The following is a 16,226-nucleotide window of genomic DNA, read 5'->3' on the forward strand; positions in this document are numbered from 1 at the left end:
GAAAACCAACAGTGTCCACCTTTGTTTACTCAATGGGTCCAGTGTGTACTTGTACAGCCCTATTAGAGGGTCATTATGTTTCTTCGACAGTTGAATAGCCGAAGTTAAATGTTTTGATAGTCACCTAGAGTCATATAGCACAGAAACAGGCCTTTCAGCCCAACTCATCCATGCCGACCAAGATGCCCATCTAAGCCAGTGCAATTCGCCCACATTTGACCCATATCCCGCCAAACCTTACCTATCCATGTACATGTTCAGATGCCCCATAGAACATGAAGGATGACTATATTGGGAAAGATATCAATAGACTTGCACCCTCACACCAATGATGCAACACTACACGCAAAATGGGGAAAAGGGGGAAATAACCAAGCCCCGTCTTTCCCGATCTCACTGCACTCATTGTCAAGTGCAACCTCTTCACCATCCACCTGTGTTCCTTCCTTATTGCCCTGCTCATTGAGACTAGCTGCATTCGGATCCACTCTTCCTGATCCAGTCAAATTGAGGGCAGTACCACCTAGGGTTTCTTTCGTTCTTCTCCACCCCGAGCACCATTATCCTCCAGAGGCCTTTGACTGGCTGCTGCTCGACCTCTTCTGCACTTGGTCCCTATCAACATGGGGATTGTTACGATGATGATGTGGAAATTGGTGAATCCTCTGTAGGATTCAGTTCTTCATAGATGGTGTGAGACAGTCAGATTTCTTTGAATGTCAAAATTGTCAAAGAACAATAGGAAATATATCAACACAATATGTAAAATATAACCTATTCCAAGAAAAATAATCAATTTCTATTCTGTCTAGGTCATACATATGAAGAAGTGGTTAACTTTAAGACTTCAACAGCAGTACCAGAGTCTAAAGAAACTTCAGTGTAACTCTGGCTTCATAACCACACAACAAACCAGGCAAAGTATATATTTGTGCAGCAAGGAGCTGTGAAAACATTAATTATTTTAGATGTGTTTTGTTTTTAGCCTTTGGAAAAATATGTACAGTACTGTAATTCTATGCCGATGGCCTCCAGTTCAAATACAGAGTGATTTGTTTCTTGCAAGGTCAAACTGACACTATCAACGTTCTTTGAAAGGTGCCTTCAGAGTTAGAATATTCGTAAACATTCCTCTGCCTAGCATTTTACAATTCCAGACAGGATTTTCTCCTGTTAGATAAAGTTAAGTTAGAAAAAAAACAGCAAAGGGAATCTTGTCCTCACACCAAACTTTCCCCCCAAAAAATCAGTCTGAAGAAGGGTCCCAACCCAAAACGTCACTGTTTGTTCTCTCGAGACGTTGCCTGACCCGCTGAGTTACTCCGCCATTTTATGTTTATTTTCCACTCACCTTAACAGCTTTGAATATCACCCTCATTATTTGCAACTTCAGATTCATTGGAAATATGAAAAGCAGAACCAAATGCTCTCATCCTGTTTTAACGGTGGATTTTCTGTAGCATTTTCTCATGGGGTTGCCAACTGTCCCGTATTAGTCGGGACATCCCGTATTTTGGGCTAAATTGGTTTGTCCCGTACGGGACTGCCCTTGTCCCATGTTAGGCCCAGACGCTACTGTAGGCCTCGACACTGTAGCCCAAGGGCCACTGAAGGCCCGGGCGCCGCCTAACGGAGTTTGCATTGCAACCTGCCTCCTGGCCCGGGTGACCGCCATTGGTGGAGCAGGAGCACGTGGCCGCTGGCTGGGTGAGATCACGTGGTGCGTGGGGCGGTAACATCACCTTGTCCCTTATTTGGGAGTGAGGAAGTTGGCAACCCTACTTTTTCAGCACAGTTTTCCAGGCCTCGTGTGCTAAGATACTAAATAATGTCATTAATCACACGTTTGTCCAATAATGCGTTTATGAAGGGCCTTGAAATGTTCCCCTATATTGAAGGTGCTTTAGTTACTAACATAATGCAAACTGTCCCATCTGCATTATATCTGTCTCCTGACTACACTAATTCCATGTTATATCACATCTTTCATTAGGATTCTGCAGGTAATCTTGGTAAGGTAATATAAAGCTGCTGCTAATATTTGATGAATTATTTGAATTATAACATCAAAATGTTATTGAAAATTGATCTAATCAGAAGTCCACCGTTACAAAACACTGAAACGCTTACTGGAAGTAATTATCTGAGCTTAAATAGTGCAATCCTTGTGTAGAACACGAAGACGAACTGACTTGAGGAATTTGATAATGATCCCATGTGGCACTGCCCAGACTTTATCCACATTTCCTTTTCTTCATTTTCAATTTTTCTAGATAATAACAGGCACTCAATTCCATTTACTTAACTGACATTGAGGTCACAGTGTAAATGACTGTCAAAACTCATTGTATATTGTTCAATAGACTTGAATATCCCCATTGACTTTCTAAGGGTTTTGTATAAAAGTTCTTTGAAGTCAACTGTAAGAGGAACAGTACATTCTATCGTGCATCTGACCCTCGTGTTTACAAGACAAGCAACTGTGCAACAGGTCAGAGTACAGAATTGTTCATGAACAGTCTCCATTCTGAATGTGAAGGTGCTCTTTGGAATATGTAATTCAATGTCCAGGTATTTGCAAGAAGCGTAATAAAGAGGTTGGATTAAAATTTAGACAAAATGAATGAAACTATTCATTTTTAAACCTTTGAAGTTAAGATCCAAAGGAATGCAAACCTTTTTAACATTAACTTCCAGCCAGAGTGGTTGTTTGGCAATAATTAAGACTATTCAAACCATTGAAGGTTTACTCGTATTAGACTGAATAAGTTCTAATGTTTAGAACATAGAACAGTACAGTATAGCAAAGGCAGCCCTCAATATCTGTGCTGAAATGATACCAAGTTAAACTCATCTCATCTGCGTGCACATGCTCCATATCCCTCACTTCTCGGCATATCCATCTGCCTATCTAAAAGCCAGTATTTTCTTTGTCTCTCTCTGTTTCTCTGTATCTGCCTTCACCATCATCCTTGGCAGCTCATTCCACCACCCAATATGTTTAAAAAAAACTTGCCCTGCACATCTTCTTTAACTTTTCCAGCTTTCACCATAAAGCTATGTCCTCTAATCTTTGACATTTTCGCCCTGGGAAAAAGATTTTCTCTCCGCTCCTCCAACTCTTTGGGTAATCTGGCAGAAGTGGGGGAAGTGCAAAGAGAGCCAGGCACCATTACCAGGCGATTGAGGCACGCACTGCCAGGGCGACACAGGTGCGCTGTGCTCGCATCCAACACGCGGGACCTCGTTTTGTAGCAGCCGCTGCAAACCCGTCCCCAATGCAACGTTCTTCAAGGGTGTTTTATTGCTCGCTCTCTCCTCGCCACCACCCTTCCATGGCCGATTGCTGCATTGCGCACGGCCCGCCAACCGTCACCACGAATGGACACCTCATTCCACCATAAGCAAAATCCGTTATATAGAGGGTTTACTGTATACCCCAAATATAGCATAACCAGTCATAGAGAGCTGCATCAACTCTGCATAAAGTCTAATCAATACATGGGTAGCTGTAGAAAACAGAAGGCAGTGCAATGCAGTACTGAGAAAACAACAAAATAGCATATCATCAACATGTGGCTCAACTATTTCGGGCAATGGATCTTTATTTTGGTTTTGAGGGAAAGTGTTCTTGGTATTGGGGAGAAGTGTCCATTTCAGATTTAAGGAAAATCTGCTTACAGATATTTCTCAGGAACAGGTAGTGTAAGAAAATAACTGCAGATGCTGGTACAAATCGAGGTATTTATTCACAAAATGCTGGAGTAACTCTCAGGAACAGAAGCTTTATGTACCCCAGGTACTTCGATCAGAAACACAAATCCAAAACGTTTTTAATCGACTTTATCGATTAGTATTAATAGGGAGACAACCCTCATACGGTAGGATTCATCCCCACCTGAGGCATCCAAGCTTCAGATAGCACCAAGCATTTTGAAAACTACTAAGAGTGAAGAGCCATACTTGCAAACATAATTGATCTCACTGAGATTTCACAAATAATGAGAAATTTGAGAACGGAGGGACAAAAATATATCCCTTACTAGTTCAAAACAAACTTCTCTCCAGATGTTTGGCCTCACAAAACATTAAGATAACACAACCACACAACCAGAGGCATCTTATGTTGCTCAAGAACAGAAAGTATGATTAACAAAGATGACGCATTGATATAAACCCAAGTGATATGCAGAGCTTGGGAAAGCAGATGTAGAACTGATTTTCTCCAACTGGAAGTTAATCCCATAATGATAGGGTAAACATAATGAACAGGCAGGTGTGTGTTTGGTTGTGAAATGCTGCAGTTTTAGCCGATTAATCCTACCCTCACTCCTGAGCACGTTTGAGGAACCAAACCCTTGATTCTGCCAACCCGATCTATTTATATCCATCCTCTTAAAACCTCCTGATATCCCAAAGTCTGAAGAAGAGTCTTGACCCGAAACGTCACCCATTCCTCCCCTATAGTCAATAGTCAATAGTCGTTTATTTGTCACATACACATAAATGTGTAGTGAAATGAAACATTACCCGCAGTTGAACAATAAGACCAATAAGAATAATCAATAAAAATGCAATAACACGCACAATCATAAACCAACACCAAACAAAAAGAGAGATGCTGCCTGTCCCGCTGAGTTTCTCCAGCATTTTGTGTCTATCCCAAAGTGATTTAAAGGCCATGAAGTACAATGTGAAGTGAAGTCACTGTTGGAACATATAAAATACAGCAGTCAATCAGCACAAAATGGACTCCCTCAACCAGCAATGTGATAATGGCCAGATAATTGCTGGCTGAGATAAATATTGGTCAGGCTTTACATGATGGCTCCATCTGATTCAACAAATTCAGTTTAACACCTCATCTAAAAAATGCCAAGTATGTTTCTTCTGTACAGTTAAAGTCCTTCAGTTAAGAGTTCTTGTGCTCAAGTTTCCTGGAGAACAGACCTGAACACTGAACCTTTTAACTCAGAGTCAATTGTGCTAATTCTGAGTGTCATCTGGAACTATCAATCTTCAAAATGGTTTCATCAAATACCTTTATGCCACACAGCACACATATTAAATATTAATGGTTTTGATGCGATAAGGTACAAATTACAGAACAACCAAGGCGAGTGGTTTGGAGTAAAATGTTTTTTGATAGCTTGTATCAGAGCAAGTAACATTAATTCAAACCATGGTCTTGAAAATGTAATCTCATTGCAGCCACACTGTTCAATTCAACTCCATATTCACTTTAGAAACAGCAAGAAAAAAATTGATTAAAAGATTAATTAAGTAACATTTTGAGAAAAATAACTGTTCAATCATGATCTAATTGTCTAAGGAGCTATTGAAGTTGTGGATAACTTGCAATCCATACAATCATGAATAATACGTTTGCAGATTACACTAAAATAAGACGTATCATAGACAATGAGGATGGTTGTCAAGAATTACAGAGGAATGGTTAATGGAGTTTAATTCAGATTAGTGTAAACTGGTGCATTTTAGGAAGTTAAACCAGAGCAGGATCATCACATGAATGGTGGGGCCCCGGGGAGTGTCGTAGAGCAGAGGGATGTAGGAGTGGAGGTACATTAGCACTTTCAGGGAAACTTGCAAAGAGGTAGGGTGGTGAAGAAGGCTTTTGGCACACTGGCCCTCATCATTTAGGGAATTGAATAAAGAAGTTGTGACATTAAGTTGCAATTGTACAAGATGTTGGTGAGGCTGCACTTGGAGTATTGTGTTCAGTTTTGGTCATCCTGTTGTTTGAAAGATGCCATAAAGCGGGAAAGAGTGCAGAGAAATTTTATGCGGACGGTGTCAGGACTTGAGAGCCTCAGCTACAGGGAGAGGTTGGGCAGGCTAGAACTATATTCCTTGGAGCAAAGGAGGCTGAAGGGGGATCTTATAGAGATGTATAAAATCATGAGGGGAATAGATAGGGTGACAGCTCAAAGTATTTTTCTCAAGTTAAGGGAATCACAAATTATAGAGCATAGGTTCAAGATGAAAGGGAGATGATTTAATAGGAACCAGAAGGACAATACGGAAACAGGCCCTTCAGCCCAACTGGTCCATGACAATCAAAATGCCCCATGGAAGCTAGTCCTATTTGCCCGTCTTTGGCCCATACCCCTCAAAATCTTTCCCAAACATGTACCAGTCCAAATGTCTTTTAAATGTTTTTGTACCTGCCTCACCTACCTCCTCTAGCAGCTCGTTTCACACCGCCCTCCCTGTGAAAAACTTGCCTCTCAGGTTCTTCTCTGAGTCCTTCTCTGCATCGTCCCAATTAATGCCATCTTCCCAATCGCGGGCTGACCAAAACGGAAGACAATACTCCAAGTACAGCCTTGCCAACCTCTTGTGCAACTGTAAAATAACGTCGCAACTTCTATACTCAGTACCCTGACTGATCACCCTAACTACGTGGAACACCACTTTCAAGGAGCTGTGTACTTGTACTCCAAGATCCTTCTGCTCTGCAACACTCCCCAGGGCCCTATTATTTTCCGTGAGGGTCTTGCCTGATTCAACTTCTCAAAATGTAATACCTCATACTTTTATATTTTAATATGTGTGAAATGCTTCACTTCTGAATATAGCAATTTGGCAAGCATGATTTAATTATTTATTTCATTTTCAAATAATTTTACAGCGAAACAACTGACTCATTTTTACTTTGCAAAAATAATCCTTTATGAAATCTTTACAATATGCCTTTTCTTATTTGTCCCGAGGCTGTGAAATTAATTATTGCAATAATGGGAGATGATGTAATAAAAGCTACCTTAATTAAAATCAGACAAAAACTGATCAAAGAAGAATTTTACCAAATTAGACTTCATTTCAGGACAAGGACATTGAATTGAGATTACATAAACAACCTTGATTTCTAAGTGTTTTAGAACTCTGTTTGTCACTGGAGAATATTTGGGGTTTTTTTTAATCTGTATATCAGGATACATGAGGTAGTTGACCTATGGTATCATACGGCTAAGTTACAGCTTCATGCAAGTAGATACCTACATCAATGCCAAGTGTTAGCAACCACACAGACAAATTCCATAACATAATTAGGGAGGTTACATTTAATTAGGGAGGCATTGCCACTGGTTTCAGTCTCTGTGCTGTTCAATTCCAACAATAAATAATACTGAAGTGCACTTCCAAAAAGAAAAAGTGTAGCTTTAAAGGAATTTTGTAGTAATATTTTTAGAATGTGACTTGTTATTAAACATTGCAACTTTGTTTAGTTAAATGAGCCATTTTGTTAGTGTCTTTAATCTTTGTGCCCACCTCACACCCCTGCTCAGGAGTGAGCAGGAAAATATCTTAATTTCTGAAATTGTCTGATGTCTGAAGAAGGGTCTCGACCCGAAACGTCACCCATTCCTTCTCTCCAGAGATGCTGCCTGTCCCGCTGAGTTACTCCAGCATGTTGTGTCTATCTACAGTTCCTTCCTACACACCTAATTTTCAAAGTTTATCTCGTGACACCAAACTGTATTCACCCTCCATTTGAAGGTTCATCAGTTGGCAGTTTGCTTGGTATTGCTGTCGATCAAAGCGTTCTGGAAGTTTTTTGTGCGTTGGGCTTGTTGTCATCCATCCATGCATCTCAGTTACATCGATCAAAGCCCAAGCATTACGCAGAGCACCGCAGCTCAACTACAGGTCTTCCTTCACTGTGCAAAGTGGGGTATCAAACCACATCAGGCTGGATCAGGTTTGGGCCTGCTCTTTGTTCCATGAATAATGTTTGGCTCTTTTTAAGATAAGTATTAAAACTTCACTAAATCCAACTCTGTGGATCAGCAGCTCTAAAACTTTGAAAGCCAAATGGTACATCTTCAACAATTTTCCACTGCAAGCAAAAAGTGCAAAGGTTTATGGTTAACTCAACTGACTTGCGACATACAAGTTAAATTCTGCAAGGTTGTGTTAGCAATCCTCATTGTTCCAATTATTTTTAAAGGTTGTCCCAAAGATTAGAATCCATCTTTCTCTTGGCCATCCAGGCCATTGAGTCACAAAGCAATCCTATTCCCCCACTATTTGTTGCCAGTAACCTATTTTCCCCACATTCCCATCAACATCCCCAGAATTTGCCACTTATCCATACCCTAGGGGTAATTTACTGTGGGCAATTAATCTACCAACCCACAAGTCTTTGGAATATGGGAGAAAAAGGACACCCAAGCAGTCAGAGGAAGAATGCACAAACTCCATACAGACAACAAAAGATGTCAGTATTGAACCTAGGTTGCTGGAGCTGTGAAGAATGAGATCTACTAGTTGCACAACTGTGACACCCCTTAACAATGGATGGAAACAACTTCACTGTCGTTTGATGGTTTCTTCTTGTGGATTTGTGTCTCAACCATTCTGTTGCCCTGTTTGCTAATAGAATATCTCATTGGGGTCAGTTTTCATATGCTTGGGTTTTGATCTTCACTAACTGCAGCAAGATTACCTTGTCAACAGTGGTGATTTTGACCCCCATATTGCTGCCACACATGCCCTAAGCTGGAAATTGCTGTAAACATCTCAAAAAACAGTCCTAAAAGCTCAATAGGCCAAAGAGCTCTTCTGTGCAATAACAATTGTATGATTGTGCTGAATGGTATGGCCAGCTTCAAACGTTACACCTACACAAAATTCAAATTAGCTAAAACCAGAAGAACAGGTATGTTCAGGTACACTGGAGTTGGATGTAACCTGGCAGCATACACACGTCCTTGGCCTTTATAATAGTTTGGCCACACTCCAAGCAGATTTCTGAAATCACCTGAGAACTTATTCACTTGACAGCAAAACCAGGTCTGAATAAATTAGAACAAATGGGATGTTGATTCATCTTGGATCAATGTGTGAGGCAAGTGTCATTTCTTCAGGGCCCCAAAAAGTATTTATTTCTATTTCATGAGCCAGTGTGATGTTCTGCTGCAGTTAATACTTTGCCACAAAGCAGTTGGTAGGGGCTTAATGCAAGTCAGTTAGAAATCTATTTGAGACCAAACAAATGTAGCGAAAAATTATAGGTCAGGATGAAAATAAAATCAATATTAGTTTAAATACACCGATGAGCCAAAACATTATGACCACTGACAGGTGAAGTGAATAACATTGATTATCTTGTTACAATGGCACCTATCAAAGGGTGGGATATTTTAGGCAACAAGTGAACAGTCCGTTCTTGAAGTTGATGTGTTGGATGCAGGAGAAATGGGCAGGAGTAAAGACCCGAGCGACTTTGACGAGGGCCAAATTGTTGTGGCCAGACGACTGGGTCAGAGCATCTCTGAAATTGCAAGGCTTGTGGGGTGCTCCCGGTCAGCAGTGGTGAGTACCTACCGACAATAGTCTGAGGAGGGACAAACCACAAACCGGCGACAGGGTGTTGGGTGCCCAAGGCTCATCAATGCACGAGGGCAACGAAGGCTATCCCATCTGGTCCGAACCGATAGAAGGTCTACTGTGGCACAAGTCACAGAAAATTTTAATGGTGGTCACAGGAGGAATGTGTCACAATACACAGGGCATCGCACCCTGCTGCGTATGGGGTTGCGTAGCTGCAGACCGATCAGAGTGCCCATGATGACCCCTGTCCACCATCGAAAGTGCCTACATTGGGCATGCGAGCGTTGGAACTGGACGGAGCAGAGAAAGAAGGTTGCCAGGTCCGATGAGTCCCGTTTTCTTTTAGATCACGTGGATGGCCATGTGCGCCACTTTAAGACTTCTTAATGGTAGTACATTGGAAGAAAAATTCTGAACAGTAGCAGTAAGCTTTTTAATCTCTCAACAAAATTAAAATGCAAATGATAAACCAATGTTAAACAAGAACAAGTCACCAATATGATTAAGATCAATATTTGAATTTTTTTTTATACCAACTTAAGTTTTGTACCAACTGTGCAGCACAGTGGCGCAGCGATAGAGTTGTTGCCTTACAGCACCTGAGACCCGGGTCGATCCTAACTACGGGTGCATGTCTGTACAGAGTTTGTACATTCTCCCTGTGTACATATTCTCTGGGAGCTCCGATTACCTACCACACACTCCACAGACGTACAGCTTTGTAGGTTAATTGGCTTGGTATAATTGTAAATTGTCCCTCGTGTGTGTAGGATAGGGTCAGTATGCGGGGATTGCTGGTCGGCACAGTCTCAGAGGGCTGAAGGGCCTGTTTCCCCACTGAAATGCGGTCCTAATGGGGAATTATCTAAAACTGAAGTGTGGTCCTAATGGAGAATTATTATCAGCTCAAGTATTCAGCATTTCTTCCTGAAATAAATGTCTATGTCATATAGCCTTTTAAAGAGCACCATCTTGTGGCCTAGATAGAGTGGATATGGAGAGGATGTTTTCAGTAGCAGGAGAGTCTCGAACCAGAGGGCACAGCCTCAGAATGAAGGATGTACCTTTGGAATGGAGATGAGAAGAAATTTATTTAGCCGGAAGGTGGTGAATCTGTGGAATTCATTGCCACAGATGGCAGTGATGGACGAGTCAATGGGTATTTTTAAAGCAGAGATTGATGGGTTCTTGATTATTAATGGCATCAATGGTTTCAGGGAGAAGGGGTTGAGAGGGAAAGCCATGGGTCAGCCATGATTGAATGGCAGAGCAGACTCAGTGGGTCGAATGGCCTAATTCCCCTCCCATGGCTAATTCTAATGGCTGAATTAACAATCTGCAAATAACACTGAAGAAGGCTCCTGACCCGAAACACCATCTATACATTCCCCCTTCACAGATGCTGCTTGACTTGCTGAGATCCTCCAGCCATTTGCTTTTGCTAAAGATTCCAGCATCTTCTATTTGTGCACTAAAACTATATTCCATTTACTGCTGATCTCATTTTTTTTTAATGGAGGAAAGAAGCGATGTCCTTAATTAATCAAAATCATAAAATCTAAATTAAAATCTTGAAAACTGTGTGATGCTGTTTTTTCTCATTCTTAGACTGTGCGGATCCATTGGTCCACACTAGAATTGGTGGAGGTAACCATTGTGCACAATTTTATTGAAGACAAAATCCTATTTTCACACAGAGGACACCCTCTCTCACGTGACACTACAATTATGTTAAACGGGATAGACTCAGAACAGATCTGGTGGCTTTAAAATAAACATGCTGGAGGCAGTGGGGACCATCAGCGGCAGAATTAGTCACCATCGCAGCCTGTGAACCCATGCCCCAGCATAACCCTCACTCTGTCATTACCATCCAGCCAGTGAACAGCCACTGTTCAGTCAGGAGTGCCCTGGGTGTATGTTAAAATGATGATGTGCCAATTTAATGAAGAGACAGCACGACCAACATTATGATAAATAACAAAAATAGCATGTAATGGTTAGTACCAAGCAACCACAGAACAGGCTGAAGCTCTGAGTCCCACCACGTCCAGTCATGAACGGTGGTAGACAATGTTACAGCTAATGAGGCAAGGAAGCTCCAAGAATATCTCCATTCTCAACAATGGAAGCACCTGGCATGTGAATGCTAAAGACAAAGCTGAAGCATTCATAAACTTGCGCAAGCAGAAATGCCAAATAGATGATCCATTTCAGCTTCATCCTGTAATCCCCATCACAGGAGCCAGACACCAGACAATTCGATTCACTCCAAACAGTAATATCAAGTAACAGTTGGTACTGCAGCAAAAGATACAGGACCAGACAAACATCCCAGCTGTAGTACAGAAGGCATGTGCCACAAAACAAGCTGCATCTTGAGTCAAGTTGTTCCAGTACAGAAGCATCTACCTGACAATTTGGAGAATTGGCCAGATTCACCCCGTTCAGAAACCCAATCTAATTACTACCCAGTCGGTTTACTCGCAGTAATCAGCGACAAGGTGGTACATGCTGTCAAACGGGGCTTATTTGCCAATAACCTGCTCAGCTACAAATGGTTTGGCATTTGTCAGAACCACTCAGCACCAGAGCTTATTACAGCCTTGTCCATTCTCAGTGATAGCATGGGTTTCCCCTGAATTCTCCAAGTTCCACCCACATGCCAAGGTGCAAGTAGGTTGGCTGGTGATTGTAAATTGCTCTATGTACAGGTGAGTGTATTGGGAGTGAAAGGCTCTGTGCAGAATTGATTGGAATCTGGACAAAATAAAAGGACATGCAGGGAATGGAGGGATATGGATTATGTGCAGGTACATAAGGGATGGTCTTGGCATCATATTTGGCCTGGATGTTCTTGTGCTGTACAGTCTATGACATTTACCACATGGCAATCCTAGAAAAACTATTAGAAGGGATGAGAGGATACTAGCTATGAGAGGTTGGACAAACTTGGATTGTTTTCTCTAAGAGCTCTGGAAGTACATAAAATTATGAGAGACATAGACAGGATAGACAGTCAGAACATTTTCCCCCATGGTGGAAATATCAAAGACTAGAGGACATAGCTTTAAGGTCAGAGGAGGAAATTTCAAAGGAAATGTGTGGGGCGTTTTATTTTTAGATTTTTTAGATTTAGAGATACAGCGCAGAAACAGGCCCTTCGGCCTACCGGATCCGCGCCGCCCAGCGATCCCCACACACTAACACTATCCTACACCCACTAGGAACAATTTTTTTTAGATTTGCCCTGCCAATTAACCTACAAACCTGCACGTCTTTGGAGCGTGGGAGGAAACCGAAGATCTCGGAGAAAACCCACGCAGATCACGGGGAGAACGTACAAACTCCGTACAGACGGTGCCCGTAGTCAGGATCGAACCTGAGTCTCCGGCGCTGCATTTGCTGTAAGGCAGCAACTCTACCGCTGCGCCACCGTGCCGCCCTGCGAATGGTGGGTGCCTGGAATGCAGTGCCGGGGTGGGATGGAGTTTAAGAGGTAGGCATATGGATATGGAGGGATATGGATCACATGCAGGCAGAGGAGATTAATTCATCTTGCATCCTGAAAAGGGGTTCGAGGAACTGAAAGAAATTTTCATTAGGTGAGAAATAGTATTGGGTAGACTAATGGGACTGAAGGATGATAAATCCCCTGGGCCTGATGGTCTGTATCCCAGGGTCCTCAGGGAGGTGGCTCTAGAAATAGTGGATGCATTGGTGATCATTTTCCAACGTTCAATAGATTCAGGATCAGTTCCTGTGGATTGGAGGATAGCTAATGTTATCGCACTTTTTAAGAAAGGAGCGAGAGAGAAAACGGGGAATTACAGACCAGTTAGCCTGACTTCAGTGGTGGGAAAGATGCTGGAGTCAATTATTAAAGAGGTAATAACGGTGCATTTGGATAGAAGTAAAAGGATAAGTCCAAGTCAGCATGGATTTATGAAAGGGAAATCATGCTTGACTAATCTTTTGGAATCTTTTGAGGATATGACAAGTAAAATGGATGAAGGGGAGCCAGTGGATGTAGTGTATCTAGACTTTAAGAAAGCCTTTGACAAAGGTCCCACACGGGAGATTGGTGACTAAAATTAGAGCACATGGTATTGGGGGTAGGGTGTTGACATTGGTAGAAAATTGGTTGGCAGACAGGAAGCAAAGAGTAGGAGTTAACAGGTCCTTTTCAGAATGGCAGGCAGTGGCGAGTGGAGTGCCGCAAGGCTCGGTGTTGAGGCCGCAACTGTTTACCATATATATTAACGATTTGGAAGAGGAAATTAGAAGCAACACTAGCAAGTTTGCGGATGACACAAAGCTGGGTGGCAGTGTAAACTGTGAAGAAGATGTTAGGAGGCTGCAGGGTGAACTGGACAGGTTGAGTGAGTGGGCAGATGCGTGGCAGATGCAGTATAATATAGATAAATGTGAGGTTATCCATTTTGGCGGCAGAAACAAGGAGGCAGATTATTATCTCAATGGAGTTAGGTTAGGTAAGGGGGAGGTGCAGCGAGGCCTGGGTGTACACCAGTCACTGAAAGTTGGCGTGCAGGTACAGCAGGCAGTGAAGAAAGCTAATGGAATGTTGGCCTTCATAACAAGAGGATTTCAGTATAGGAGCAAAGATGTTCTTCTGCAGTTGTATAGGGCCCTGGTAAGACCACATCTGGAATATTGTGTACAGTTTTGGTCTCCTAATTTGAGGAAGGACATCCTTGTAATTGAGGCAGTGCAGCGTAGGTTCACGAAATTGATCCCTGGGATGGCGGGACTGACAAATGAGGAAAGATTGAAAAGACTAGGCTTGTTTTCACTGGAGTTTAGAAGGATGAGAGGGGATCTTATAGAAACATATATAATTATAAAAGGACTGGACAAGCTAGATGCAGGAAAAATGTTCCCAATGTTGGGCTAGTCCAGGGGCCACAGTCTTAGAATAAAGGGGAGGCTATTTAAAACTGAGGTGAGAAAAAACTTTTTCACCCAGAGTTGTGAATTTGTGGAATTCTCTGCCACAGAGGGTAGTGGAAGCCAAATCACTGGATGGATTTAAGAGAGAATTAGATAGAGCTCTAGGGGCTAGTGGAATCAAGGGATATGGAGAGAAGGCAGGCACGGGTCATTGATTGGGGACAATCAGCCATGATCACAATGAATAGCGGTGTTGGCTCGAAGGGCCGAATGGCCTCCTCCTGCACCTATTTTCTATGTTTCTATCTATGTTTCTATCATGTTCAACACAGACATTGCGGGCCAAATGGCTGTACCTGTCTGCATTGTTCCTAGTTTAAAAAATGCCTACAATTTGGCACAGAGAAACCAGAAACGAGAGCCTTATCACCAAGAGCACACGGAAGCCCAATGAACACAGTGGAAGGGACATATCATCTCTATAGTTCTGACAGCCCCACCAGAAGCAGCAACTGAATCCCACACACGATTCTTTAGCTACCTCAGAACTGGAATGAAAATGAATCAGCCTCAACGTTGAAGGCCTTCCAAAGACACCCATGTTTACAAACCCACTGAACACGTTGTTCCTTTGCCACAGCACACGCTATAAAGAATGTCTGGATCCGTGTTCACCTGATTTTCTGATTGATGGAAAGATACAGCATGGAGACAGGCTATTCGGCCCACCTAGTCCACGACAACCATTGATCATCCGTTCACATAAATTTTATGTTATGCCACTTTTGCATCAATTCCCGACTCACGAGGGATAGACAATAGACAATAGGTGCAGGAGTAGGCCATTCAGCCCTTCGAGCCAGCACCGCCATTCAATGCGATCATGGCTGATCACTCTCAATCAGTACCCCGTTCCTGCCTTTTCCCCATACCCCCTCATTCCGCTATCCTTAAGAGCTCTATCCAGCTCTCTCTTGAAAGCATCCAACGAACTGGCCTCCACTGCCTTCTGAGGCAGAGAATTCCACACCTTCACCACTCTCTGACTGAAAAAGTTCTTCCTCATCTCCGTTCTAAATGGCCTACCCCTTATTCTTAAACTGTGGCCCCTTGTTCTGGACTCCCCCAACATTGGGAACATGTTTCCTGCCTCTAATGTGTCCAATCCCCTAATTATCTTATATGTTTCAATAAGATCCCCCCTCATCTTTCTAAATTCCAGTGTATACAAGCCTAATTGCTCCAGCCTTTCAACATACGACAGTCCCGCCATTCCAGGAATTAACCTAGTGAACCTACGCTGCACGCCCTCAATAGCAAGAATATCCTTCCTCAAATTTGGAGACCAAAACTGCACACAGTACTCCAGGTGCAGTCTTACCAGGGCCCGGTACAACTGTAGAAGGACCTCTTTGCTCCTACACTCAACTCCTCTTGTTACGAAGGCCAACATTCCATTTGCTTTCTTCACTGCCTGCTGTACCTGCATGCTTGCTTTCAGTGACTGATGCACTAGGACACCCAGATCTCGTTGAACATCCCCTCTTCCTAACTTGACACCAAGTTACTACGGCCGATTGACCTACAAACCCGCACGTCTTTGTGAAGTGGGAGGAAAGCGGAGCACCAGGGGGAAACCCACCCGGTGAAGAACCCGAGGTCAGGTCGAAACCTGGGTCTCTGGTGCTGTGAGGCAGTAGCTTCAACAGCTGTGCCACTGTGCCACCCATTGGTCGCTTCCACGTTGCAGGCAAATTCAATGCAGTGGTCTTCCATAAACTTTACAAAGGGCTCAACTGGACAAAGAGATTATACAAACTAGGGTTACATTCACTAAAACTTTGGAAGTTAAGATGTGCTTTGAGGGAAGTTTTCAAGATACCGGGTGGCACCACTAGTAGTGGCTGCCTCGCCAACAGTCTGTCCTTTCTTCTTTTTTGTTAGTTTTAGTATGTGTT

At 42.7% G+C, this 16,226-nt stretch overlaps 1 protein-coding gene across 3 annotated transcripts in view; it reads left to right on the forward strand.

The window, feature by feature from the left end:
* Positions 1-7,301, forward strand: part of mapk12a (mitogen-activated protein kinase 12a) — a 42,906-nt gene extending 35,605 nt beyond the window's left edge. For all 3 annotated transcript variants that reach the window (XM_078419766.1, XM_078419769.1, XM_078419767.1), the window contains one exon: positions 813-7,301. In XM_078419766.1, the coding sequence (XP_078275892.1) occupies positions 813-886 (74 nt within the window). In that variant the 3' untranslated portion in view covers positions 887-7,301. The remainder of the gene's footprint in view (positions 1-812) is intronic.
* The last annotated feature ends 8,925 nt before the right edge of the window (positions 7,302-16,226 follow it).

Source organism: Rhinoraja longicauda, chromosome 23 (genome assembly GCF_053455715.1).
Source record: "Rhinoraja longicauda isolate Sanriku21f chromosome 23, sRhiLon1.1, whole genome shotgun sequence".
NCBI lineage: Eukaryota > Metazoa > Chordata > Chondrichthyes > Rajiformes > Arhynchobatidae > Rhinoraja > Rhinoraja longicauda.